At 41.5% G+C, this 27617-nt stretch overlaps 1 protein-coding gene across 2 annotated transcripts in view; it reads right to left on the bottom strand.

Moving 5' to 3' along the window:
* CACNA1D (calcium voltage-gated channel subunit alpha1 D) overlaps positions 1-27617 on the bottom strand; it is a 302650-nt gene that overhangs the window by 58577 nt on the left and 216456 nt on the right. Inside the window, exons 28-35 of one of the 2 annotated variants that reach the window (XM_084832474.1) lie at positions 27303-27461; positions 26557-26667; positions 20690-20773; positions 20287-20370; positions 8283-8321; positions 7731-7859; positions 5576-5641; positions 1397-1488 (exon numbers count right to left, since the gene is read on the bottom strand). In XM_084832474.1, the coding sequence (XP_084688600.1) occupies positions 1397-1488; positions 5576-5641; positions 7731-7859; positions 8283-8321; positions 20287-20370; positions 20690-20773; positions 26557-26667; positions 27303-27461 (764 nt within the window). The remainder of the gene's footprint in view (positions 1-1396; positions 1489-5575; positions 5642-7730; positions 7860-8282; positions 8322-20286; positions 20371-20689; positions 20774-26556; positions 26668-27302; positions 27462-27617) is intronic. The other variant, XM_084832473.1, reaches the window with a different exon arrangement.

Genomic DNA, 27617 nt, shown 5'->3' with positions numbered 1-27617 from the left:
GCATCATGAACTCCAACAAAACTTTAATCGATGTGACAGATATTAACAAATGAAAAAACTAAGAAAAAAACCAGATGCAAAACAAAATACAGTCATCTTAAGACGGTCATATATTGGATATTTTATGGCATCATAGCCCTTATTCGCCTTGACAACTTCACCTAGCTTGTCCTAGATCACTTTCCTTCATTTTGGAAACATTGGTATCGACAGTGTCTGGGGAGTGTCTTTGGGGGTGGGGAGAAACAGGCATGGTTGATCAGAGTTTAGGATTCTAGAGGAGCCTGGACTTCACTTTCACATTGTTATCAGATACTTTTTACATCATAAGCTAACATAATACAACTTTGGCATGGTTTGAATTTGCAACTGCAAGAATGTTGTTTTGGAATTGCATATTTTTTCCTGGAATTGCACATTTTGTGTATGATTGCCTTTTTTTTTTTTTAAGTTCTGATAGCATCAGACAACATGTCTACCATTTCTTGTAGATCTGGTGACTGAGCAGTGACAAGGCCTGGGCACCAGGTCTACCAAGATATGTAGACCTGACCTCTGAGAGATTTGCATACCAGGTCTACCTCTCTGTTGTTTCTCACTGGGCAGAACTTGTACCCAGACACTGTGTTTCCACCAAAATCTGAAATCCTCAATTCTTTCCCTAGCGCCCTTCACCCTCATAATGGCTCTGGGGCGAAGGGCTCATACAGGTATGAAGGGTGTGGTTAATATGGGGAGGACGGGTAACCTGTTCAGCTTGCAGTCCACCCCTAGGCTCTGCTCTCCAGGCAACATACAATAGACTCAGAGCCCTTCACAAGAGCATTCTTTATTACTACAGCACAAAAGAAAAGACTGTGAGGAACTGCATGGCACACTGTCTCAGTTCCAAAGCCTGCACTAAGACAGTGGGAGAAGCCCCACCCAGGCCACCTGGAAGGACGAAAAATGGCAGGTTCTTTTAAAGCAATATACACACATACATACATCACAATCCCCTATAGCCCTTCATACATTACACTGCTGCTACAATCAAATTCACACTTGTACTTCCTTAAACACACATACATACACACACATACTACATTGCACCTCCTTAAACACATACACATACACATACACACACCAGGAAACTGGGTAACAACACTGGACTACACTGCAGAGTTGTCATACACTATTCTAACTTCCCGCTGCCCTCAACACTTGTTTATGACATCTGAAAATGAGCATTAATTACACACTGCAAGGAACAAAGTAATTGTTATATTATGCCAAGTTTAAACTTTAAGACAGAATTGTAGAATGTCTGTAGAATCCACCAATGTGGGACGGAGGAACCTCCACAAAGTTTTATAATTCAGGTATCAATAACAACAAAAGAACAAATAAAATCTACCGGAAGAGAAGCAGCACTGCTTGGGGAAAAGTCTGAAAGTTGTTGTTCCTGTTAATTTGACTACCATCCTTCAGAGCAACTTTGCCAAAAACCTGAAAAAGGAAGAAACGTTGATCCAGCATTATTTTGTTTTACTCTCCAGCAACGTTGATAGTAAGAATATAAGAAAAGTCTTACTGGATAAGATCAGCCATGGCAAGCCAGATGGCTCCCTGGGAAGCCTACAGATGATGAAAGCAAAGGCCACCTCGTTTGATTCCAGCAACTTGAATTCAGTAGCATACTGAACATTCAGCAGTCATGGATAATAGCTGATGATAGACCCAGCCTCCATAAATTTGTCTTTTCCTCTTTTAAGCCATGTAGGCCATGAACATAATTGACAAATGGCTTGGCTCCTTACTGTCTTTCCATGAATCAAACAGAGTTCCTGTTCACTTAACAGGGGTTTCCTGTTTTCCCCTTCCCTCTGCATCTCCCTGTGTTCCCTCCCTGAATCTGCTCCTGGTGGTTGGGTGTCAGGAGGTCACCCCTGCTGCCTTCTGAAATCCTCAGGTAGCCAGAATCAACACGCAGACAATAGGGCTCTTTTCCAAGGCTTTATTTCCATTCAACCTAATGATGCTTGCTCCTGCGAGTGAGACTTAAGAGAGCTGCCTACTTGGGGGTTCTAACCTTAGGAATCAGTTGATCTCCATTTGGAGGGGATGGCGGGAAACCTCTGAACTTATGGGCTAGGAGGAGAGAGTCCACCCCTTTCTTGTGGGGCATCGGGGCACTGCTGCTGCCGTTGCGCCAAGCAGGCTGAGCGCCTCCTCTCAGCGCCTGCCATCTCCCGCTTGACGCTATGCTGGCACCTAGCGTCCAGAAACTGCTGTTGTGCCTTCATCTCCCTGCCAGGGTCATTATCACTCTCAGGAATGTGTACCGGAAGGGGCTCTCCCCCTGGCTGCTCCTCTGAACAGCGTGTGGGTTCCTCTCCCATGGTTTATATCTCTTCCTCAGAATCAGAACTGCTTTGGGGCTCTCTGGGCTCCAATCCAACCCTGACATCAGGGGACCCTTGGGAATGGCATAGGATATGGCACAGGGGCTGCAGATGGAGATGGGACTGGCAGTAATCACCTTCTCCCTTTTAGGAACATGCCATCGAAGTAGAATCCAAGCCAATGTGCTGGGCTAAGAAGTACTTTATTTCCTCCATTCTGAATGAATGACTATTCATTCTGTGGGGTGACTCTGAAGTTCCAATGTTATTAAGAGAGGGAGAGGAAAACAAAACAGGGGAAAACAGACTGTGCATGAGCAGCTAGGGCTGGGCCTTGGGGCCAAAGTCAAGGGCCCTGCAATCACCCCCACTCACCCACCCACCCAGTGATCACCCAGAGAGTGGCAGGTGATGGAGGCAGTGGCAGAGCGGCTTGGCCTCAGGACCTGGGCTGGATGAGCATGCCAGGGGCCACCAGGGCTGACACTGGTCAAAACAGCATCCTTCCCATTTTAAAAATATTTTGTAATCAGGAGGCATGGTTACAGAGGCTCATTTTCAAATACTAATCTTTTCTACATCAAAATTGTGTTTATTCCCAAGTAAATGTGTTTAGCATCTGCGCAGCACAAACAAACATAATTTCATTTCTGTAGTCATGATGGTGATATGATTTAAGTGAGTTTAAAATGCAAAACTGCACATGCTCTGGTTTTCTTTCTTTCAAATCAGGGTTGGCAAACAGGTGTTTTTTGGGGTTTTATTGTTGTTTTGGCGGGGGAGAAACAGAAGGCAGAAACAGCTCCCACCACTACCAAGCAATATTCGTTGTGTGGCCTCACTTTTAATTTTATAAATCTTTCTCATGTGCCCCCTTGGTAATCTTTTTCTAGACTAAAAAGCTCTAAATGCATTTCCTCATAGGGGAGTTTCTCAAGCCCCTTGATCATTTTGGTTGCCCTAATTTCCACCTTTTCCAGCTCTACAATATCCTTTTTGAGGTGTGGTGACCAGAACTGTACACAGAATCCCAAGTTTGGCCACACCATGAATTTATATAAAGGCATTTTGATATTGGCAGTTTTGTTTTCAGTCCTTTTCCTAATAATTATGGAATTTGCCTTTATTCATTGCTGCCACATGCTGGTTAGTCACTGCCCCTTCAGACTTCATTGGTGTATATGTAGAATGAACTTTATACTTACCTACACTTAATATCATTTGCCATTTTGTTTGCCTATTTATCCAGTATGGAAAGAACTCTTTGGAGCTCTTTGAAGTCTACTTGGGTTTTCACCATACTGATTAATTTGGTGTCATCTGCAAACTTGGCTACCATATTGCTCACCCCAACTCCATGCCATTCATGAATGAATTAAACTGTATTGGTCCCAGTAAAGATCCATCTGAATCCCCATAACTTACTGTGCTCCATTGTGAATACTGTGTCTATACCTATCTTTGTTTCCTGTTTTAAGAAATTATCTAATGACTGCTAAATTTACTCAGGGGCCTTGATGAAGGAGTTTGTACAAGATTAGCTTTATCTACATGCTTGTTGATAAAATCCTGGTGAGGCAGGATATCTCTTGGCACATACCATGCCGATTCTTCCCTGTTTTTCTATATGTTTAATAGCACTAATAATAGTTTTCACTATGTTACCTAGGACAGACATTAGGCTAATGGTCCTGTAATTTCCAGGGTCCCACCCACCCCCAGATCTCAAATATGTGGCAGAAAAATTTAAAATCCTAAGCAAAACATGGTTACTGAAATATTCTGGCTATTGCATTTCAGGCATGGGTGGGCAACTTGTGGCCTTCCAGATGTTTTGGCCTACAACTCCCATCATCCCTTATCATTAGCTATGCTGGCTTGGGCTGATGGGAGTTGCAGTCCAGAATCATCTGGAGGGCCACAAGTTGCCCACGCCTGATTGAAAGCATAGTCATGTTCTCTGAAGATCTTTGATGGAGGCATGTTGACATTTGATGTAGACTACTATGATCTTGAACAGCTCTCATTAATTTTAGTGGGGCCTACTCAGAAATTCATGGTCCATGATTGGCCAAGGCAGACACAGTGTGGTTTAGTTGTTAGAATAGGGTCTAAGCTTCGAAGATCTGGATTCATATCCCAACTTTGCTATGGACTAATTGTGAAGCTTTGGATAAGTCACCATCTGTGTTTGAAGTTGCCAAACACGGATATGTATGCGTGTTTGGAATACACACTTGCGTGAACAGTTAGAGCTCTTTTTTTGTGGGCAGGAGTAACAAAGCAGTTACTCCTGCCCAAAAGACAAGTATGTAAAATTCATGTCACTTCTTTGGATCCTAGATTCCCTCCAGTTGTAAAATGTGATCAATAGTACTCTGTTCCAAAGGTTTGTTGTGAGGGCAAATATAATACTGCTACTACTACTAGTGGTGGTAGTAGTAGAGATAGATTATAATCAATAATTTCCAAATTTCTGCTAACCAGTTTGTCTTTAGGACCCATTCATTAGTTCCCACTTAGAAGAAAAAGCTCTGGAGTTATAATCTACTACTAACAGTCTGCTGATATATCAACAAGATACTCATAATATTTTCAAATAATCAGGGCAAGTCAAATATCGACAGCATAGGATAGATCATTGTGATATATTATAACAGGGGTCCCCAACATTTGAGAAACTCCTGTGGGCACCACCACAAAATAGATCCCATGGACGATGTAGCTAATCACGTAATGGCTGCCGTGGAGGCCTGTATAGTCAAAAGAGATGGGAAGAGAAATAGTGAGGCTAGAGGCTGGGACAGGGGGCAGGGGGGAATAGCAAAGCAAAGGGGAAGAGGGGAGAGAAAGAGCCAGGCTAGAGGCTGGGAGAGGAAGAAACAGTGAGGTAAAGAGGTTGTGGGGAGAGATACAGTGAGGCTAGAGGCTGGGAGTGGAGAGAAACAGTAAGATAAAGGGATGAGTGAGAGAGAAATAGCAAAGCTAGGGATGGGGGAGGAAGAGAAAGAAGGTTTGGGACAGGGAAGGGAAAGAAATAGCAAGGAAAGGGGTTGGGAGAAACTGGGAGTGGAGAGGGAGAGAGAAAGAGAGCAAAGGGGAAAGGTCTCCGGGGATGGAAGATTAAAATATAAATATAAAATAATCAATGACAATCTCCTTATTTTAAAAGAAATATTGTACTGAATTACCTGCATTCCAATAACCGCATAGATGAAAAACAACATTGCTATCAAAAGAGCAACATATGGCAGAGCCTAAAATGGAGAGCAAAAAATTGATTTTAGATCATGGTAACTTATTTCTCTTTTTGAAACTATTACGTATGCATTTTACCAATACATTTTGCTTACACTTTTCAAACTATTCTGAAATTGATTGGACTGTTCTGTGGGTAGCTTAGCTGCATGGACATTTAAAATGCTATGAACACATGAAGCTACATTATACTAAGTTATGCCATTTGTCTCTTGAGCCCAATACTGCGTGCTCTGTTAGGTGGTAGCTCCAGGGCAGGCGTACACAACCTTTTCAGCCTTGAGGGCCACATGAGATGCTGACTTGGGGGTTGGAGGCTGCACACTCACTCACACATATATCTGCATATCTATGGTCCCTGGGAGAGTGTCCCAGGGACCATAGGATTACTTGGAAAACGCTTTTAAAGTCGAAGACAGTGCTTCGACCTCAGAATGGAGAGTTGGAGATCTGGCCCTCTCAGCTGGCATGGAAAGAACCACCAAGGTCGGAAAAGCAACCATGTTGGAGGAGGAAAGGGGCGTTCTGGTGGGCAGGGTGGAGAGGAAAACGGAGATGCCAGGATACGAGATAAACTTAACAGATATGAGTTCGGAGGCTTTCGAGCAGTGAGAATGCAATTAATAGGATTGTGCTCTCAGAGCTTTGTGAATGAGAATGCACAACCTAATTTCAATTCTGTATCTTGAAGAGAAGAGCAAATGAGAAAGTATCAATCCTGTTCCTAAAGATGGTAGAAGTTTCTAGCTGTGGAGCCATTGTATAAAAAGTGCTAGAGATTACATCAGCAAAGGGTGCACCTTTGAGGGCCATCATGTCAGAACTGGCATATTGCAATCACATTTCATGGCTCCAGTTTACCACTACCAGCATCAAGTGAGGTTAGATAGCTGAAGCAGCAACAGGGTATGACATATTACATCAGATTAAAGTTTCCCTACACAGCAAGAATTTTCAGTCAGCACAAAGCGGAGGCAGACTGAAGGCTGATTTACATGTTATGCCAAATCATTTTGGTTCCAATCATGCTGAGGAGGTAAAGATCAGCCTCTCCTCCCATATGCTGCATTTCTTGTAAAGACCCCCCCCCCCCGCGCACCTATAATTAATAAATGTAGCTACAAGCTATGCAGTAAGTGTAATGAGTAGTCAGCCTCAGAGCCATAATTTTATATAAAAACGTAAGTGAAATAGCTAGCATTGAAGATGATACATTACCCCAAGACTCCAATCCTTTGAATACCTACTTGGGAATAAGTCCCTTGGAACTCACTGGAACTTTATGGCTAATACATGCTTCTGAAACTATTATGGTAGAGGCTGAAATGTTTCAACTGTCTTTTAAAAATTGTTAGTTCTAAAGTTCCCATATCCAACCTGTTCAATAATAATTTAAGGTAGACAATTTGAATGAGGAATTAACACTGCTGGAATGGGAGCCAGGATCATTAGCCCTGGGAATGACACTTCCTAAGCCAAGCCACGATCTCTCTGGTTCAGCTCCCCCATCAGTAATAAGGGGAACAATGACTACCTACTTCACCTGGTAGCTGTGAAAATGAATAAGGACTGCAAAGAAACGTGCACAATTTAAGTGCTGCGTAGACCATTGCTATATCCAGATCTATGCACATAGGCAGCCTTCTGCATGTGTTGCCACTGTGACGAGATATATCCCCATCCAATGGCTGAGTCTTTTGATGCAAATGGAGATATGTATCTGAGGCCTCCTGGGACAGTACCCAACCATGTTATCCCACAAGCTCAAATAGCGCTAGTGGAGCTCCACCAAATCTTTCAGCTGAGCAGACACTTGCACATAATGCTAGCGGAGCACATGGCCCACTCTTGAAAGTGGTTGCACAAGCAGAACTTTAGCTGGATTCTCCTCTTGCACATAGTTCAGAACCTAGCTTCCGCTAGCGCAACATCCTTTGTGCTAGCAGAATGACGCAGTTGGATACTGCTCCCTGTTGTTTTACACATGACTAGCTGCCCATGACCATAGCTGGCTCTGGGCCACAGTTATTCATACTGGATTACATTTTGATCCTGAAGAGAATGTAGGATTTTACCTATTATGCTTACCTGAAATGACTTAATAAATGTCCACAACAAAGTTCTTATCCCTTCACCCCTGCTAAGGAGCTTCACCAATCGCATCACTCGGAAAAGACGGAAAAAGGTGATGGAGATTCTCGCACTGTCTTCATTGTTCTAAAAGGGCATTATGGAGAAATCAGGCCAAGTACAACGGAGAACAAGCAACATTTCAGGAAAAGAAAAACAACAACAAATGCAAAGGTGAAAGAGGTAAGATCTGAAAATGTATCTCTGTCTCCTTTTCAACTTTATAAGCATGATATGACAGGAAAAATTACATGCTAGCACACAGGACCTGTAGAAATGCTTCACACATCACATGCATTTCCAAATTTTCCAGTTTGTTAATAGGGTCATGTTGGGTTTGTCTGTAGTAGAGTTTGATAGGCACATTGACAACAAAGCCAAATCACTGCATACACCTTTCTAGTAGGACAATTATGAAAAATACAGAAAAACCAGAGGAGAAAAGAGACATGGTAAAAAGAATAAACTCAAGTAGAGGTACAATCACTGGGGTCAGTTTACTAATCTTACCCCAGACTCATCAGTTGTGACAGTTTCAGTTGGCTTTGGCTTTAAAAAATTAAGAACATTATATATTAAAATCAAATCAAAGACCTTGAAAAATAATTCAACTTGACAATAAAGAGGGAACAAGGAGAGTCTACATTAAAGTTTTATCATTTGATGCTGATGGGGGGCGGTGAGGCACACACAAAAGGTTCTGCTTAACATATGCCTTTAAACATTGCAGTTTACACTTCTGGCTGAACAGTGCCAAATAAATTGCATGCCTGCTATAATAAGTTAGAGAATATTTGTTATAGCTGACTGATGTGAATGTACTAAAGCAGAGAATCATGTTAGGCTTCTGTCTACACCATTAGTCTGGAACTGGTGGGTTGTGACCCATAACTGAGTCACAACCTGATGTAAGGTTGGTAGCAGCAGCAACACTAAAACCATCTTTTGGAAGTAGAGAAGGAGAAAAGAGCGGAAAGGAGAAGGACAAACAGAAGAAGACAAATATACGTACGTCTAAGGGAGAAATAAAATATAGCATATGCACAAATTAGAATTGAGTCCCATACTGCAATGTGGGGTTAAAGGTAGGTTGTCTGGAAAGGTGGAAGGCCAGTAATCTAAACCAACTGTTGTACATTTGATGTCTGATTACTGTGAATGTCTACAACTATGGTTTTGTTTAAAGTGATGCCTGATTACAGGCCAGGATTTGATGAAAGAATGCTACAGTTATTTACAGGGCCAGTTCACACACTCAAATAAGCCACTCTAGCTTATTTCAGCCATGGTGGGTTGCAATGCAAGCCAGCGTGTGCAGGTGGCCTTTATGTCAGGATTCCTTTAGCCCCTTTATTTCAGCACCAAAGACAAACACAGATGAGAGACTTCAGTCTACAGCTTTAATCCAATTACTTCACAGTGTCGTACAGATGCAAATTCTCAGTGACTCTCAGTCTACAAAGGAATGTCTTCAGGGGAATTCAAAAGGAAGTTAAAAGAGTTGCCCACCATTTGAAGGGAAAGGCGGTATCACTAGCCTAACTTAATGGGAGGGAGGAACCTCTCTCTCGTCAGGCTTCTGAGCGCAGCTTCTCATGCCAGGCCAATTGGGTAGACTGTCCAAGTTCCGCCACTGCCTTCTCTCTCTTTGCTCTGCATCTGCGCCTGGCGTCTATTAAATCAGACTCTCCAACCCCCCCCTTTCTTTTCCCTGTCTCTCACAGGGGTGTGTGAAGAGGAACCCTCATCCTCAGCCAGCTGGGCATTTGTAACCTGAGAAGCCAGCCCAGTCATGTCTGGCCTAGCCTGGGAAAACACCTCCCCAATGCCTGGAGGTTCTCCTTCGGAATCTGAACTGCTATCCGACTCCCTGCGCTCAGAAACTACCCTGACACATTATGAATATTCAAGCCACAGCTTGATCCCAAGTGGCAGGGGTTGTGCGAGGATTAAACAGCCCTTGCATAACCCATGGTCTATTCTAGGGTTATGAGAGGGCTGTTTAACCTTCGCACAACCCCACTGCCTGGGTTCGGACTACACGACAAGCCACGTCTTGAAGATTAAAAAAACATCCAGCATGCACCACAGTCCACTATGGCTTAAACAAGACACAGTGGGCTATGGTGATTGTGCAAACCCGGTCAATTGCTGTAGATAGGTCCCCTGTATGGACAATTCACTTGTAGGGGCAGGGTATGAGATGACTACTTGACAGATTGCATATGAGAAACAGCAGCTGGCAGTTTTGAAGACACAGGCTGCATTCAGATACGATGATAAACCTAATTTGATCAGGAGCTATAAGGGGTCAAAACTGGCCAAGGCCCCAGGTACAGAGTACCCAGTTGAGGTCCACAAAGTGGGTGTTCAGCTGACAATCCTGGACTGTAGAGCAGAGGATTAGGCAACCTTTGTGGGTTCATGGGCACATTTGGAATTTTGATGAAGTGTCATGGGTGCCACCACAAAACTGTCTGCTGTTGGGGTGCTCAGCAAAGTGGTGCAGAAAAACAACAGTACACCAAAGTGGTTAAAATGTTGAGTGTTACAGTCACTACCTAAGAATGAAGAGGCTTTGTCTATGAATTTGCCAACAAGGAGGAGAGTGAAAATCGAGACAAACAGCTCCTAGAAGGGGAGAGATGTGGGGGCAATATTTGCCAGAATCGAAGCTCAAAAAGGTGCAAGCCCTTCACTTTCAAGTAGACCAGCTACAGCTCAACCAATGAGAAAATATAAAACCCCTTATAGAATTCTTTATCCTGTGTGTACACCATGAAGGCCTTGATGGGTGAGTTCACGTTTATTGTGATGTGCGAACCAGCACAATGATTTCTTTACAAAAAGTGTTTCATTTACCAATGCACGCAAATGATCTTATGTAAATAATGTATTTCCTTTCCTCATAACGGTTGATATCATGGACTCTCCAGTATGGGGTTTCACAGAGGTCGATTTTGTCCCCCAGATGCTGTGAAACCACATCTACATGAAACCGCAGCATATGGTGAGGTTTTAATCAGATCCTGGGTTTTTCTTATTGTTGATTGTTTAAAATTGGTTCAGATATATGCGTGCTGTCTGTTTATATGTTAGTATGTAAATGGTTTTAACACTTTGTATAACGTAGATTTAATAGTTTTTAATCTTTGTAAACTCCTCAGAGAGCTTCAGCTATCGGTTGGTATAGAAATGTAATAAATTAATGGGTGGAAGAATGGTGTTGAGAAAGTAGATGAAAAAAGTTTTTATCTCTCTCATACTACTAATACCTGCTGTCATCCAGTAAAGCTGAATGGTGGGAGACAAAAGGAAGTACTTCTTCACACCTCGCATAGTGAAGTTATGGAATTTGCTACCACAAGAAGTAGTGATGGCCACCAACCTGGACAGCTTTAAAAGGAATTAGAGAAATTCATGGAGAATTAGACTACACATGGCTACTAGTCATGATGGCTACATGCTCCCTCCAGGATCAGATGCAGCATGCCTCTGAATACCAGTTGCTGTGGTACACAAGAAGGAGGATGCTATTGCTCTCATGTCCTGCTTTTGGGCTTCCAAGGGGCATCTGGTTAGCTACTGTGAGAAACCGGGTGCTGGACTAGATAGGCCTTTGGTCTGATCCAGCAGGGCTCTTCTTATATTCTTATGCCAAGAAAGAGGTTGCCTTATGTTACAGTGTTTTCAAGTCTCCTGCTGCAGTGGTAGAGTGGAGAGTGTGCAACCTCTACAAATGTTAAATTAATTTCAAAACAAGGATGAACTTTTAAAAAGATTTCAAATGATACAGGTATATGGAGGCAGAGAAGAGTGTTGCATTACATAAAGGGGCCATGTCATTTTGAATATCTTTAGGTGAAATCAGAAGGTGATGACTGGGTTTTATTAGAAGAACAAGCTGGCTCTACAAAAAATTGTTACAGTCTATCGCCAACCCTTAAGAGGAGCGCTCCTGCTGAGGTTCCATCCAGCCTGGAAGACGGAACTTGTAGTGTTGTCAAGGATTCTTGTACATGTGTGTGTGGGGGGGGGGGGGTTGTTTCAGGAGAGAAAAACACCAAATCTTAACATTTTGTAGCTGCATAGCAGGGGTGATGGATCTGGAGGGTGGGAATGGGTGAACATGTCTTCTTCTCCTGAAACTTCGCTTTATATTGCAGAGACATGAGGTGTGTTTTTTTTTTCAGTCACATGGCATGCACCCCCCTAACCTTAATCCCTTCCTCCAGTAGACTTGTTATAAGGTATGAGGAGCTTGAAAAGGTCAATTTCTGCCCTCCATTCCCCCCCCCCTTTTTTCAACTGCCAATCTGAGATTCTGTGCCAAAGATATACTTACTGACAAACACACAGACTGTCTGAGTTCTGGTTCCTTTAACCCACCCACCCCTTAGGGTGGAAGTGAGAACAGCCCATAGAACACAATGGAGAAATCCAGGAAATCCAGGACCTGGAAGTTCTATCACCATACAACGGGAATGAATTACTACAATATTTCTTGTCTCCATAGACTCAGCTACTATAGGCTCAACTGATATCAACATTTTGTAAGACCTAGAAGTACACAGGTCCCTGTCAGATAATTTGGGGGTTGTTAAAATGTTTTTTTCTTTTAATTTACAAACCAATATACTTCTGTGTGCCTAGGGAATCAGCTGTGTATGTGGAAACCACTACCATTTTAGTGCGACCCAGGTTTGCTTCTAAACTGATAAATACATGACCATCTGAGTTTGCAATTAGAGGGAATGATTACATCAATCAGGTGGCCTAACTTGAGGCACAACCACAATCAAAACTGTGGCAAAATTGAAAGGATTTGCTTTCTAAGGGAAGACTCACATGACCATAGCAACTGGGTTTAGTGATCTCAGAACTGAAAAAAGCAATTCCTCCACGATGGAACTGCTTGATGAGGAAAATATCATCTGGATTGTGCATACTAATTTTGGAAGTGTAAGCCGCTTAGCCATATTTAATCATACTCATGTCCCTGTTTAACCTAATTTCACACAATGGTAGGTCATCCCTAACATCTCATGCCAAGAAAAGGTAACATTGTTCACAGAAGTGTTTTCTAATTAAACAAATAAGAAGTGACTGAAGTTCTACACTGGTGCGTATGTATTTATTTCTGATAATTTGTATACCACCCTTCCACAAAACATACAGCACTACAACAGTGTTAAAAACAAGAAAGACAAAGAACAATATAAAATGGCAATGAAATAATAAAACAGTAAAAAAAACTAATTCTGAACAGTTACATCTATGAAAATATATCAACATGACTGTGAATAAGATCCATGAACTAAGCAAAATCCTGATACAGCAGCTATGTTGTTCTGGGTTAGTATCCCTGAGTTGTGTGCACTAATTAATCCTATACCTCAGCATTGCCATGCACTAATGGCCAGCCTTACAATCAAGCTGCACTTGTGCCTTAAGGGTCTTAAATAAGAAAAGTTGTATTTCATCAGACCTAGTACTGCTACTATTGAACTTTTTAAATCCTATTGCTAACATTATTGGTTTGGTGTTTTAGCGCAATACTGGAACTTCAGGAAATGGACAAATCAGTTTTTCCCCAATTTCCTGAATTTGCACAAATTCACATTTGCACAATTCGTATTTGCGCAAATTCCCATGTGCATGTGCATTGTCATGCTTTAACCTATGGGGGAAATGTGCATTTTTGGCTGGTTTTTTTGAAACATATTTTTCTGACTAAATTTTTGTAAAATTTTGGAAAGTAAAAAAAAACTAGCCTGCAAGTCTACAGAATCCATGTGACTCAGGTCCGCTGCAGTATTTGTGGGTCAGATTCACAGAAATCCAAACTCATTTGATTCCATTGCGGATTTCTCTGACATCCTTACTTAGGCCTATTAGATCTGGTTACTGCCCACAAAGCACTGTAGACAATTGGGGACAAGTAAAAGACCAGTTCTTGTTCACCACTTTTTGCATCAGAGAAGTCATACAGAAATGCGAAATAAGTCATTTGTTCACTGGAATGTGCAAGTTTGTAGGGGTTGGAGGTGTACTGGATGCACTTTTGACCCTCTCCAAAACTACACCAACCAGAGGTAGGGAGTATCACACATATACACACCCAGAGCATGCTCTCAGAAAAGGAAAAGTAGTTTTTAAGGCCTGTCCACAAAGTTTTGGAAATTTGCAGGTGAGAATAAGATGATCATCTTAGGGGAATTACATCAGGTTACTGGAAGCCCTGTTTGACTGCAGATGTCCTGCTAAGCAAATAATTCTTAAGTCCACTTGATATGATATATAAGTTAGCAGGCAGGTGACAAGACTTGAGGAGCAGCAAGCAGCAATGCAGCTTGAGCACCTTCACCTGACCAATGAAGAAACAGAAGGGAAATGAGCCACAATGGCAAGAATGCCTCTTTATGCTTATAGGCTAGAACAAGTTGGTTGATATTTGCTGAGCCCTATAAAGACTGTGAGGTCATGTTTGCTGGTCTGAACAATCAGGAGAGTCTATTCTTGCTGGCTATGGATGGCCTTCATCTGACCTAAGCTGACAAGAACCAAGTCTGACAGCATGCAAACCCTCCTCTCTGAAATGTTAGCAGTCCATCAAACAGGCAAAATAAATTGCTTTTAAAAAATCAACTTGCTTTCTCTTCCACACCACCATGGCTTTAATGCGTTTTTAAAAAAAATCAAGCAGTGTAAAACAAAGTGAACATGCTCTTGAAGCACCCTGCAATAGCCATCCAAACTGTTTCTCAGCTATGCTAAACATTACCATCAGTTCTTATAAGGCTGAAATGTGTGCATGTCCCATGCTGGCATTTCAGAAATCTTTAACTAAATTATTCAAAATAAGGTGAAGTTCTTGTAGTTACTAACAATAGATGTAATACCACAAAAGCCCTTAGGCCAACTAAAAGAAATTGGAAAGTGGTATGAAATATGCCCCCAAATTGATTATTATATATAATAATCAGATACTATATATCTGATCTTCAGAATATAATGTTTACAAATAACTCACATGTTTGTAATACATAATTCAGATGGAACTATTTAGATGACTAGAGCCAGGTATTTTGTGTGTAATGTGACATTTCCTTTAGATAAAATGTGAGCAAAAATACAAAGATATGTTATGGCCTTTAACAGACCTTTTGATCTGTAAATTTTTATACCGTATATATTCACTTGCCTTTAAAAATTTCTACAAATAAAATGAACATGAAAGCCTGTTAACACAACAGAAATGCATGAAATTCATCAATATTGCATGATCAATTAAATAAAATAAGCAGTTGCGAAATATAATATATATGCTGCTCTAACACAATACAAGATTTGTATTATAAAACCTCTCAAATGCTCTAGGCTTTCATCCAGTGTGGAATAGTGGCTAAAGTACTGGGTTTAGATGTGAGGAACCCAGAGTCCAATTTCTGGACAGCAGTGAAGGTCACTGTGTGGCCCAGGGGAAGTTGCTTTCTCTCAGCAACTTCCCTTGTACTTCCCTTAGTCCTCTGTAACAATGAATATATAATCCTGAAGTGGCGGTTTGGCACACACATACGAGTTTCCACACATTGTCTGAGCTTTGGAGTGCTTTCCACAGCAGCTCCTTCTCACCCTCACCCAAGTTTTGCTGGGAAGTCAGTGGTCTTTCAGAGAAGCCACAACAAACTACAATTGAAATGGAAACCCAGAGAGCCCCAGTGCACGCACAGATATGTTTGGGTGTGTATGCACAGAGCTCTTTGGATTCCAGACACAGATTTTCAGTTGAAGGCATCTTCTGTCTTGTAGGACAAAGCGTGCCAGAAGCACAGCTGCAATTGCCTTATTCAGACCACCTCCTTAAGTTGATATACAGGATTTATTTATCTAATCGTAGAGCATTACAAAGATTATAAAAGTGACATGCATGTTTATTATATTACTATCATAATCTAATCAAATCTGTCTATAAGAAGTCCAGGTCACTCAACTGTATAAATGTGTCAACATGGTTTTCAAATTAACTAATAACATTAATGTTTAGAGTAACCATGGGTCTTCATGTAGTTCTACCATATCAAGATTTCTTGATATACCAGATGTTGCCATCTTTCAAATGGATACCATCATCTTTGTTATGCTCCTGGAAATACACCCATTTCCAAGAATAAACCACCACAGAGGCATTGCTTTCACATCAGAAATGTGCAGTTGCCAAAAAATTTCAAGATGGCAGCGGGTACTCTAGCCACTCAAAGGGAAGTCAAAGGGTTTGATCAAATGGTGCCTTATGAACTAGGCATGAGTGTCTTGAGATCATGTATACCCATGCCTCATCATCTCAGCTCACTCTCTCTAGCCACTCACCCTACAGTAGAAAGTAATTTCAGACCAACTCAACTGCACAATGATCCTGGATCTCCTTGAATCCACTATTTGGCCTTTTCTTTAAATGGAGGAATGCACAACAAGTTCAGGGAGATCAGGTACAGATGGTATTTAGCCAAGTCACACTGGCTTCAGGGAGTCAGTGTGGTGTACCGAATAGCGTATTAGACCAGGGAAACCTGGCTTCGAATCCCTGCTCAGCTATAAAGCTCACTAGCCAACCTTGACCCAGTCACCATCTCTCAGACTGAGGGAAAAATGGAAAAAGGCAGACCATTTACATCACTCTGAGTTACTTAAAATAATGCGGGCTTCAAAAAAAACGTAACAAATAAATATTTTATATTTATTATAAGATGGTGCATGAGTGTGTACAAGCCACTCCATCTCATACTGGGTTCAGAAACTAATGCCTGACCAAGCTCCTTGTCTCAAATACAGTGTAAGATATAAGGAGAAGCCAGAATTCACTAGATGGCCCAGGCCTGTTCATTACTCCAGTTAGTTCACCTGTATGAATCCATTCCCATATTGATTGAGTGCTCTGCAAGAGTTTTAGGCCTTCACTACTGAGTGTTTCAGATGATTAAGAATACAGCAAAGAGGATCATAGAATCATAGAATAGTAGGGTTGGAAGGGGCCTACAAGGCATCGAGTCCAACCCCCTGCTCAATGCAGGAATCCAAGTCAGAGCATCCCTGACAGATGGCTGTCCAGCCTCGTCTTGAATGCCTCCAGTGTGGGAGAGCCCACCACCTCCCTAGGTAATGGGTTCAATTGTTGTATTGCTCTAACTGTCAGGAAGTTTTTCCTGATATTTAGCCGGAATTTGACTTCCTGTAACTTGAGCCCATGATTCTGTGTCCTGCACTCTGGGATGATGGTGAAGAGATCCTAGCCTTTCTCTCTGTGACAACCTTTCAAGTACTTGAGGAGCGCTATCATATCTCCCCTCAGTCTTCTCTTCTCAAGGCTAAACATGCCCAGTTCTTTCAGTCTCTCCTCATAGGGCCTTGTTTCCAGTCCCCTGATCATATTTGCTGCCGTCCTCTGAACCCTCTCCAGTTTGTCTGCATCCTTCTTAAAATGTGGTGCCCAAAACTGGACACAGTACTCCAGGAGTTGAACTGCTTGCTTAAAACAGTGTCTATACTAGGGTCACAAGGCTGAAATCCCAGTATAGACAAAGCCTTAATATCCTGGCATTCTCACGCATTTTCATTTTAAAGTTGGATTAAACATAGCTTTAAAATTGAGCATTTAAGGAAAGAAATGAAAAAAAATGTAATGGGGGAGAGAAAGGGTTAAAATATTGCAGTTTAATTTGAAAGAACTTCCCTTAGCATCCCCAAGAACAGAACTCTTCTAGAAGTATAAATAACCAATCATCATTATCTTTGAACTAAAAAGACATTCATGTTGAAAACAGGCTATTATAGAAGATATTAGTCCACAAAGTGAAAAATCTATTCACTGCAAGCCAAGAAATTACCAGAAATGTTAAGCAATCAGTTATGTTTAACCATAAGCAGTGATTACAGGCGATGCTGTCAAACAAAATGTTTTCTACACAGTGTTGACCACAAAGTGCTTAAAAACTCCATTAAGTATCTGCTATCCAGAATTCGTTATTGTGACTTTTGACAAAAGCATTGTTGGGTAACAAAATGTCTACATGCCTCTTGAATGCAAAAACTATGAGCATGCAAAAATCATAAATGTCTAATTTTTCTGCAGCTGGAGGTTGGAGCTTTGTACTTAGAGTAACCCTTCTTCTACATGTAGGGTGTGCAAATAAAGAGGGAAACAAACAGGAGGAGAAAACAAGCATCTTCCTGGCTTGCTTGTCATCCAAACACCCTTGAGTCCCTGGGGAGTAGTCTTACTGGGAACATAAATTGATGCTATCAATGTAAATGTATATCTAAGGGTGAACAGACTTAAGAACCTTTCCAACTTTCCTCACAAGTAGTAATACCCATGAAAATACAGCATGTTAATGATCATGTTACTTGCTTCCATGTAAATCGTGAAGCCCAGAGGGCAGGACTTATAGGGAATCAAATTGGGTGTATCACACTTGATGTCAAGACACAAGAATCAATTCTGAGATCTACTGTTTGACTGTAAAACATCATGTGTGATTCACCTTCGAGAGGCACGTTTGAGTCCTCATTTCCTTGCATCTCTGCTGACCCATATCCACTTCTATTTCTGGTGGCAATAACACCAGCAAGGGCAAAGAAAATGAACAGCAATCATCTTTGGATCCATTAAACTGCATACTTTTGGAAATTGGTACACCCATCTAGTGTTATGAGCATGCTGTGATGTTAATCTGATGTGAAATTTGCTAGTGCGTAAGATTTTGACAAATCTCCAGAACACTACATTCAGGGAAGATGGAAGGAAGTGGTGGATATAAGCAGATTTTATGAAATAAAATCTAAGTTGGAAACTGCCTGGATTCTGTTAGGCTTGAATAAAATCTGTCTTGGAACTTTCTAACATCTCAGGGAATGGGAACAATGCGTCCCCCTTATTGAAATTGGGAGATCATTTCTTCTGGGAGAAGAGGAAGCAAGAAGATATTTGGATACAGGGAGGCAAATGGCAGCACTAAGGGCTGAGCAACAACTCCAGAAAAGCTGTTTATGGATATTGGAAACTGACAGCGCAGCCCAAAGAGGATGAGGGGAATTTATGGAGAAAGAGCTGCCAAATCCAAAGCCAGCAGAGCAAAGGGTGGGGGTGGCTAGGGAAAAAATAAGTATCCCACCTCCAAAGCTGGCATACTTTGTCCCCTGTTCCTGGGGTGGGGGTGGGGAATCCAAGGCCTCCTTGCCTCTGCCCTGGAATGTCCCCTTTTTGTTCTTACCACCATCAAAGCACCAAAGGCAAGTGGCAAAGTTAGTGGAGGTTTCCACACCCAAAAGCAGGGGGCTTGAGAAGGCAAATCTCCCCCTCTACCCACAATCTTTCCTCTTCACAGACAGGGAGGAATATCCACACCATACTATGGCCCCTAGGACACCCTGTCAGGGGACCACAGGATTGCAGCCTGAGACCATCATTGCACTAAAGACATGGCCAACTCTCCAGGAGCTCCTCCACAGACAGCTGCTGAAACTAAACCAGGCCTATGCAACCAGTGACCCACGAAGCCAAATTCAGCATATCAGCCATCTGTGATTCAATTTACATTTTCTTATTATTCCTAATCCTTAATCATCCTTAAGGCTGTTTTTGAACACGTCTTAACAAGTAATTTCTATTTATCTTGCAAGTAACACCATTGTTACACTATTTGGAAAACTGGGCTCAGAGCCAGGATACCATTTTTCATATGCTTATGGGAACTGGGAACTTTGTGACTTTACTAGACCATTGAGGAAGACTGACTGAGATTGAAACACATCTCATTGTCTGTCATACATGAAGAATTTAATGTTTATTTGCACAAAAGTTGTTTTCTTTGTTATGGTTATAAAATACGTTATATGAATTTGTATAGTGTTAGTGAAATTTGGGTTTTGTGCTTGTTTTTCACTTTTTTTACATGCCCAAACTTAATAGTTGATCTCTGTTGCCGAGTCTAATTTACTTGGGTTTCTCCAATAAAGCCAACTCTCCAAAAGTGATGGAGGCAGCAGCTTAAACTAAACCAGATCTATGCAACCTGTGACCCATCATGCCAACGTCAGCCCATCAGCCACCCATTTTTACTTCTGGGCAGGCAACATCAGCAAGACATTTACTGAGCCCCACACCAGCTATGGTACGTAGTTGGTCAGCTGTGTTACCCTTGGGGAGCCACAAGTTGTACAGGCCTGAATGAAACAATCATCTGTATATCATGTCTGAATTTGCTTTAGACAGCTTTGTAACAGGATAGCCTTACTTGAATTAAGTCTATTTTAGATTTTTGTGCACCCACCTGCAGATATTAATATGTAAATGATAGAACCACAGCTTTAACACAGTATAAAAACAACTCATTTTGGGGGAGGGGGAAATGGGGGATGGATTTATGGTTCATTAATTCTATTCTACTCTTCTTTTCTATGCTGATGCTAGATGGACAGCAATTACTTTGTAGTGGGTTGAACAGTGGTTACTTACATTAACTTCTGTTATAGCAATATCAACGACGCTACCAACAACAATTAAGGCATCAAAAGTGTTCCATGCATCAGTGAAATAGTGCTGTTAGGACAAGCATTCAGTAGCACGAGAAAACAGAAACAGAAAAGAAAGAGAAGAAAAAGGACAGTGTTATAACACAGAAACACAATCTAAGTTTCTGCAGTGCACCAGTACTGCATCTTTCCACCTCAAGTCTGAGAAAGTGGGAACCGAAAAGGACCTAGTTGTTTCCCCAAATCACCATAATTGAACTATGACCGGCCTGCATTCAGAGTTTAGAAACATATCCAAATTCTGTGACTTGTCCAGATAACAGAAATCAATCGGGAAACAGAAAAAGAGAAGTGGGACTGAAGGAGTTTAGTTGGGGTATACTCACATCAGCTTCACTGAGAACGATGTCTACTATGCTGCCAAGAACGACGAGGGAGTCAAACGAGTTCCAGGCATCACTAAAATAGCCCTGAACAGAGCAGGCAGGGTGCAAATGTTTGTGATTACAAATGAAATGTCAAAAATATTTGCATACTTCTGTTTAGTTTTTTCATAAACAGAAATTACTTCAAACCAAAATCTGTGGTGTAATGAGAAAAACCAAACAATATTGTCTACTGAAGGAAAGGCTTATATGTGACATGATTTGACTACCACATGCCAACAGGACTCTGAAGCAGAAGGATTTGGGCACAGGGCACTGACAGTGATGAGCAGGTTTGGCTAGGGCATGTCACTATCCTGACACTGCTCCAATGGGGAAACACTGAAAACTCTACCACATGTTATAGTGGCTGTTATGATTCCCTAAGCCAGCCTTCTTCAGCCTGACACTCTCCAGATGTCCCTGACTACAAGTCCCATCATCCCCAGTCAGCACTGCCAATGGTTGCTCCGGATAGGGATTATGAGAGTTGTAGTCCAACACATCTGGAGGACACCAAGTTGGGGAAGACTGCCCTAAGCTACCAGAACACAAACCGACCCCTAACATTAGTTACTTGTAAGATGCCTCCAACAGGTCTCCATACAGCATGTCCTTCAATACTCTCAGTGAATACCCCATTATCATTTATGAAATAATTATCTGTTTGTGTGAAATCCTGTGGGCTTGAACTGCACTCAGAAGAGTCAGGAGAGAATCCTAAAATGTAGATATAAATATGTGCTTCTATGAGTTGACAAACTACGTCACGCTGAAAACCAAAAAAATTCCATAGAGGTGTGTTGAAGCATACGCATATAATAAAGCAGGGCAATAGCCCCAGAATTGCGCCATTCCGATGCACCCATTTTATGATTAATATTCCTGAAGAAACATTTGAAAATGAAGGAAGTCAATTTGATATATACTATTTGAAACGAAAAAGATGGTGCCCAGAAAAGAGACACTGCAACATAAATAGTGAAAGGCAAGGAGGACAACATAGAGCTAATGGGCAACATTCAGGCCCTGTGCCAGTTTTAAGCAGCTTGTGTGTGCTTATTGAGAACAATTTTTTAATAGTTTTGCAGCAGGTCTTTTGCCAAAACCTCTCCTGCCAGGTGTGTATCTGTGTGTCTTTAAATCTTGGAAATAGGAAGGCAAACAAAAGGAAACCACTATAACTGGTGTTTCCAGATAGGGTTTTCTAATTGCTGGGCTTGATGACCCCACCCTTGACCCACTGTAATCACAAGGAAACAGTGCCAATCTCCATTCTGATTCCAGCTAGTCCAGAGACTAACGGGACCAGCCTGGGTGGCTCAGCAGGTGTGGTGCAAAAAACAATGGTAGTGTCAAATCCATGCACTAGTTGGTAGTTCTTCAAGGACACACTTATCCTCCACTTCCTGTTTAGCAAGACCACTACTGATGGGAACAGCCATCAGGAAGGATTTAATTATTTGGGTGCAATCCAGAAAGGATTTAACACACGCAAGTGGAAGAATTCAAGTCAGAGCTTGATGAAACACGAGGCACATCTGTAATCTGCAGTGTAGAATTTCCCACAGTCTTAACAAGGGGCTATTTACTAGTATCCTTTACTGGTATCCTTGCTATAATGCCTAAGCTTGCTAATGATTGTCTTCAAGGCTCACACTAGAAATTGCTACATACGCATGAGCCATAGTTTCAGATCCAACATATTGATGTATATTACAAATTATGCTAATAGCATGTAAATAACAAATGCATATTAGGTATGGTCCTCTGATTTACAGCCTCTTTGGTATGATACATGTTGATTACCCTAGACCAAAATAAGGCACAAAAAGTAGGGAGAGCGCCTGAATGGTCTCTATAGTTATACTGTATCAGCAATATGCTTTGGATTGTTTGTCCATAAGTGACTAGGCAAAAAGCATGGCTCCATTAACATAACTAGAGAGAAAAGGAAAATCAGTGGGACTTAAGCACACTTGAATTTTGAACAGATTTCATTAACAATACTGCAACCATTTTGAACAGCTCTGGTCTTACAGAAAGGGCTGAAAAAATATCTTGGCCACTATTTGTACTAATTTTTTTTCTTCAAGCCATCAAACATTCTTTCTGGAAATTCCTCTGTTCATCAGAAGTTCCAAAGTACATTGTTTTATATCAAGCCCTTTCTAAGAGCAAGAGAGGTTCTAAGAAATATTTTTTGTCATTTTCTTTGTCATTTTCCCTTCTTTTCCTAAGTCATTTTTTAAAAACCCTGCAATATAAACCCTTGTCAACATTGTTTTAATTAACTTTTAAGAAGAAACAGACACCCCTACAGAAGGCTTGATGGACTGAGCCCCTTCTTCTTCCAGAACACCAGGGGCCACTGAACAGGGTGAAATTATGGGGCACTGCTGAGGTGGTGTGGCCATCTATGGAAGTGAAACAATTCCACTTGTAAGAAATGTGTTTTTATGAGGTACTATGGGACCTCTGGAATATTAGAATAACATGTCACATATTGATTCCTTAAGGCACACCTTTCCTATCAGTATGTACAAATATTGTTCTCAGTAATGTGTAAAGCCAAAGCAAGCAAACATAAATAAAACACTACGTAAAAGAAATAAATATGATTCTGGAAAAGGGGAAATGCAATATATGGACAAGTCACAGCAAGTAAACTTGCATCACACATCTCACAGAATTCATCATTGCAACAACCCAAGATCAATCTACTTACTAGATATCTTTTCTTTTTTGGCACACAAATCTGATACAAAATGGCAAAGGGGAAATAATTCCACATTTAATTACACAATGGTTGACTTTCATGAAATTATACTTATGAACTTTTAATACTAGTTTCAGATGGCATTAAAATATTTCTATTTGTACAGCAGATATTGGCATGCTATTAGTCCTATTCATGGGTAGCTTGCACGTAGGGATGAGAGGAATGAGCATCTGCTACTGGCTCTACCCCCAACATCATGAGCAGCAGACGACGTTGCTGCTGTGCCTCCCGTGAGTATGTTGCACCAGCAGGACCTACCACGGGTGCAACAGCAAGCTAGTGCTTCCTAGGGACCCGCGGAAACAAGCCGAAACACTTATTTGAAACAGAGCCGGTCAGCGGAGCTCCCTTCTGCTAGTTCTGCTGATCTCTTCCATTCAAGAAATGAGTGTTTCAGCTCATTTCCAGTTGCTTTAGGAAGCAGTAGCTTCCCACTGCACCAGCAATGCGTTCCACTGGCATATGGGCAGCATTGGATATTGCCCCACGTCCCCAAGCTTGCCCTGCCCTTCAAAGTCTGTGTTGAGCGCAGTCATCTGCATGCGAACCCCTGTGCATAAGCAGCTCCACACTAGAAGGACACCCAGTTGCATGGGCATCCTAACAGCACCCCTGCATGCAAGAAGATGCTCATACATAGTGGTTCCTTTGCAGACAATCATGCTCAACATGCAGACGTTGGAGGGCTATGCTTACCTAGGGACAGAATGTTGGGGGCAGGTCCAGTAGTATGGCCCCAGTCCTGCTTCAAACCATGAATGCTCTACACATGAGTAATGCATCAACGGGGTGGGGGGATTCTTATGTAGATGTTACTATGTATAGAAAAAAACACCTGGGGCATATCTTGTCCATACTGTATTAATCGTACATATTTGTTCCTGAGCAGCTGTTATCCAAAGCACTGGTTTTGTAATGCTGCACACTATTTTGTAATGCTGTGCACCATACATAAAAAAAGATACTTTAGAGCTGGAAAACGTGCAGAAAAGGGAAACTAAAATGATCACGGGGCTGGAGCAACTCCCCTATGAGGGAACAACAGCTGGGATTGTTTAGCTTGAAAAAAAAGGAGGGTAAGTGGAGACACAATAGAGGTCTGCAAAATTATGCATGGTGTGGAGAATGTGGACAGGGAGACTTTTTTCTCCCTCTCTCACAATACTAGAACATATGAAACTAATTGGTGGGAGAGTCAGGCCAGATAAAAGGAAGTTCTTCACACAGCGCATAGTTAAACTACTGAATTTGCTACTGCAGGATGTAGTGATAGCCACCAATTTCGACAGCTGGTTGGCCACTGTGTGAACAAAATGCTGGACTAGATGGACCCTTGGTCTGATCCAGCATGGCTCTTATGTTCTTATTTTTTAAAACCTGAGTTTTATTCATTCTGAAATTTCACAACAAATACAAATGGATTTAAGGGTCAAATTATGCATGACATGGAAGCTATGTGATTAGAACACCTGACCAGGGCCAGACCGAGGTATTTTGATGCCTGAGGTGAAGGACAAGATGGCAGCCCATGGGCAGCTGAATTTTACTTCAACACTGGCTATGGGGCAGCATCCTGAGGGCAGCAGGCTAGCTTAAGGGGTGCAAGGGGCATGGTGTGTGGCACACACCGCTCTGTCCTCAAGCAGCTCACTGCTGCCTCTTGGTCCCTTCATTTGCAGCTGTCCCACTCAGACTGATGGCAGGGCAGCCTCTGGCCTCTGATGTAATGTTACTGTGAAAAAAGCAACCACAGAGCCTGCAACTGGAATCACGGGTGCAGTAAGGGGCATCTAAGCTTTTGCCCCTGCACCAGAACCTAAACTAAACCCACCCCTACTCCAAAGCTTCTATTGGCTGTGGAGGAGAAAACATCCAGGCTTAAGAGCTTAAGCCATACATTTTCTCCTTGTCAGCTAATAGCAGCTTGGCAGGGGGGAATGGGGAGAGATTTGTTGGGAATCAGTGCAGGAGCAAAGGGCTAGCACGCGCACACGCACGCACACCACAGCCACAGTCCAAATAATTCCTCCCCCATGGCTGCTTTTTCTAAAATAAAAAGACACTGGGAGTTCCAATCATGGAACTCCCATGTCACATACACTTGACCTGAAATTGGTCCTTTCTACAGGGACAGCAGTATGACTATAGCATATCATTGCTCTCTGTGAACAGGGAATTATTTTTTGTTTTGGGGGAGGGGGGCTTCAGAGGACAATAATACTAAAAGGCCACACACATAAGACAAAGGCTGAAAGTAGATCATTCATATATATATATATATATATATATATATATATATATATATATGAAATCTTCATTAAAATGATGCAGTTAACCAGTTTACATCTAAACTCTATGTTTAATTTTAAAAAAAGTTTTGTTTTAAGAAATCAGATTTTTATCAAATGTTCTCAATTGCTCGAGCCTGTTTGCTCCTTTAAAAATAGCTAGGAATGATTTCACAGCTATGAAAATGACAAATGTGTAAGGGCCCATTTGCAAATGCTTGTATGTTCCATCAGCCCAAATTGTAACCACTTATACGATAGTGCATCCAGCACGCTTATCCAAAATACCCCTGAAGATGGACACAGCCATGGTTTGTGATCTTATGCTACCATAGTGGTCAGATATACTATCTGTTCCCTTACCTCTGCTTGCTGGCACAACTATTCTTAGGACTGTGTCATAAAGTTCAGGGTAATATTTTTTGTACCATTGAGACTGATAGCCAAATATGTGGAACAATATGTTCTCTAGTATAAGAATGACATAGGAAGAATAAATTCTGTGACTTTAATATATATTCCTGAACTCATCTATTATTCAGCAATAACAATTTTGAAAACATTTCTACATCTTATTTCCTGCAGTTGCATATGCAGCATTATCAGATTTAACATTTCTGTGAAGATTTTTCTGATACTTTACCATGAAAAGCATGCACACTCTTGTTTGGCATGTATCGTATCTAATCAGAAGTAAACATGGTTTTAAAAGAACTGACCCAAAGGCAACCCTAACTAAACCATTTATTATCTCTTACCTTGGGCTTAAATGCAATGAGTTTCAGAACCATTTCAACAGTAAACACCGCGGTAAAAACCATATTCAGAATATCCATTGCATCATTAAAAGGTTTAGACTGCCCATAGTGCTGCAGATGAAACAGATGAGAAGAATATTAAGAGTATTTGTGGGCAGTCAAAAAAAACCCTCAGTCACTTCCCAAAACTTGAACCAACAAGTGTTCCTGTGCCTTTAATACTTGCATGACAGGGAGAAGTTTGGAAACAGCAGCTTTTCCAGAAAGAGTGCAACAATAATGGGAGACAATACTTTGCTACATAGCTGCTGTTGATTAAGCTGCTGTTATTTGCTGTGTCTTTTTCTGCCTTATTTATGACATAACTTAAACAGAACAAAGTGAAAGGCTCCACATTTAAGGTTAACAGTGTAGTAAATTATCACTCCCAGTGACATGGGCACTGTGTGATACAAACTATAAGGCATTATATAGAATTTTTTAAATTCACAAATACATAATTCTCATTCTAGATGTGCTGGAAATTGGCTTTATTCTGCAAATTAACTATTCTAAAAACACAGGGCAAAATTCAACATAGCATGAGTGACATCCATTTGCTCCTCTCCTCCTCCCTGCAGACCCTGGAGTCTCCCCCAAAGTCTGTGTGAGAGGGCCCACCGACTCTCTGGAGCATATTTTGAGGGTGCACAGGGGACTGCAGGGGGGAGAGGGAATCCCTCGTCCCCTTTCCATTCCATTCCTACCTGCATAGCCAAGCAAAGTGTGTTCAGCATGATGAGGACAAACATGATGTATTCAAAGACAGTAGAGTTCACCATATACCAAAATTTGTATTGGTAAGGATTTTTTGGAATGTATCTACGCAAAGGTCGTGCTTTCAAAGCATATTCCACACACTGACGCTGTAAAAAGTAGAATGTCAAATATAACAGTGAGAGTCACCATTTAGTCAAAGCAAGCTTTGCATTTCAAAAATAATCCATAAACTGACAGCTCCATTATATATTTATTAATTATGTGTATTTAACATCTCGGCATGTATATCACTGGGTGACCCC

Source organism: Heloderma suspectum, chromosome 2 (assembly GCF_057233095.1).
Source record: "Heloderma suspectum isolate Gila_16-S chromosome 2, 16-S_ref, whole genome shotgun sequence".
Lineage (NCBI taxonomy): Eukaryota > Metazoa > Chordata > Lepidosauria > Squamata > Helodermatidae > Heloderma > Heloderma suspectum.
Note: the sequence above shows the minus strand (reverse complement) of the source record. Positions and strands in the feature narration are given on the sequence as shown.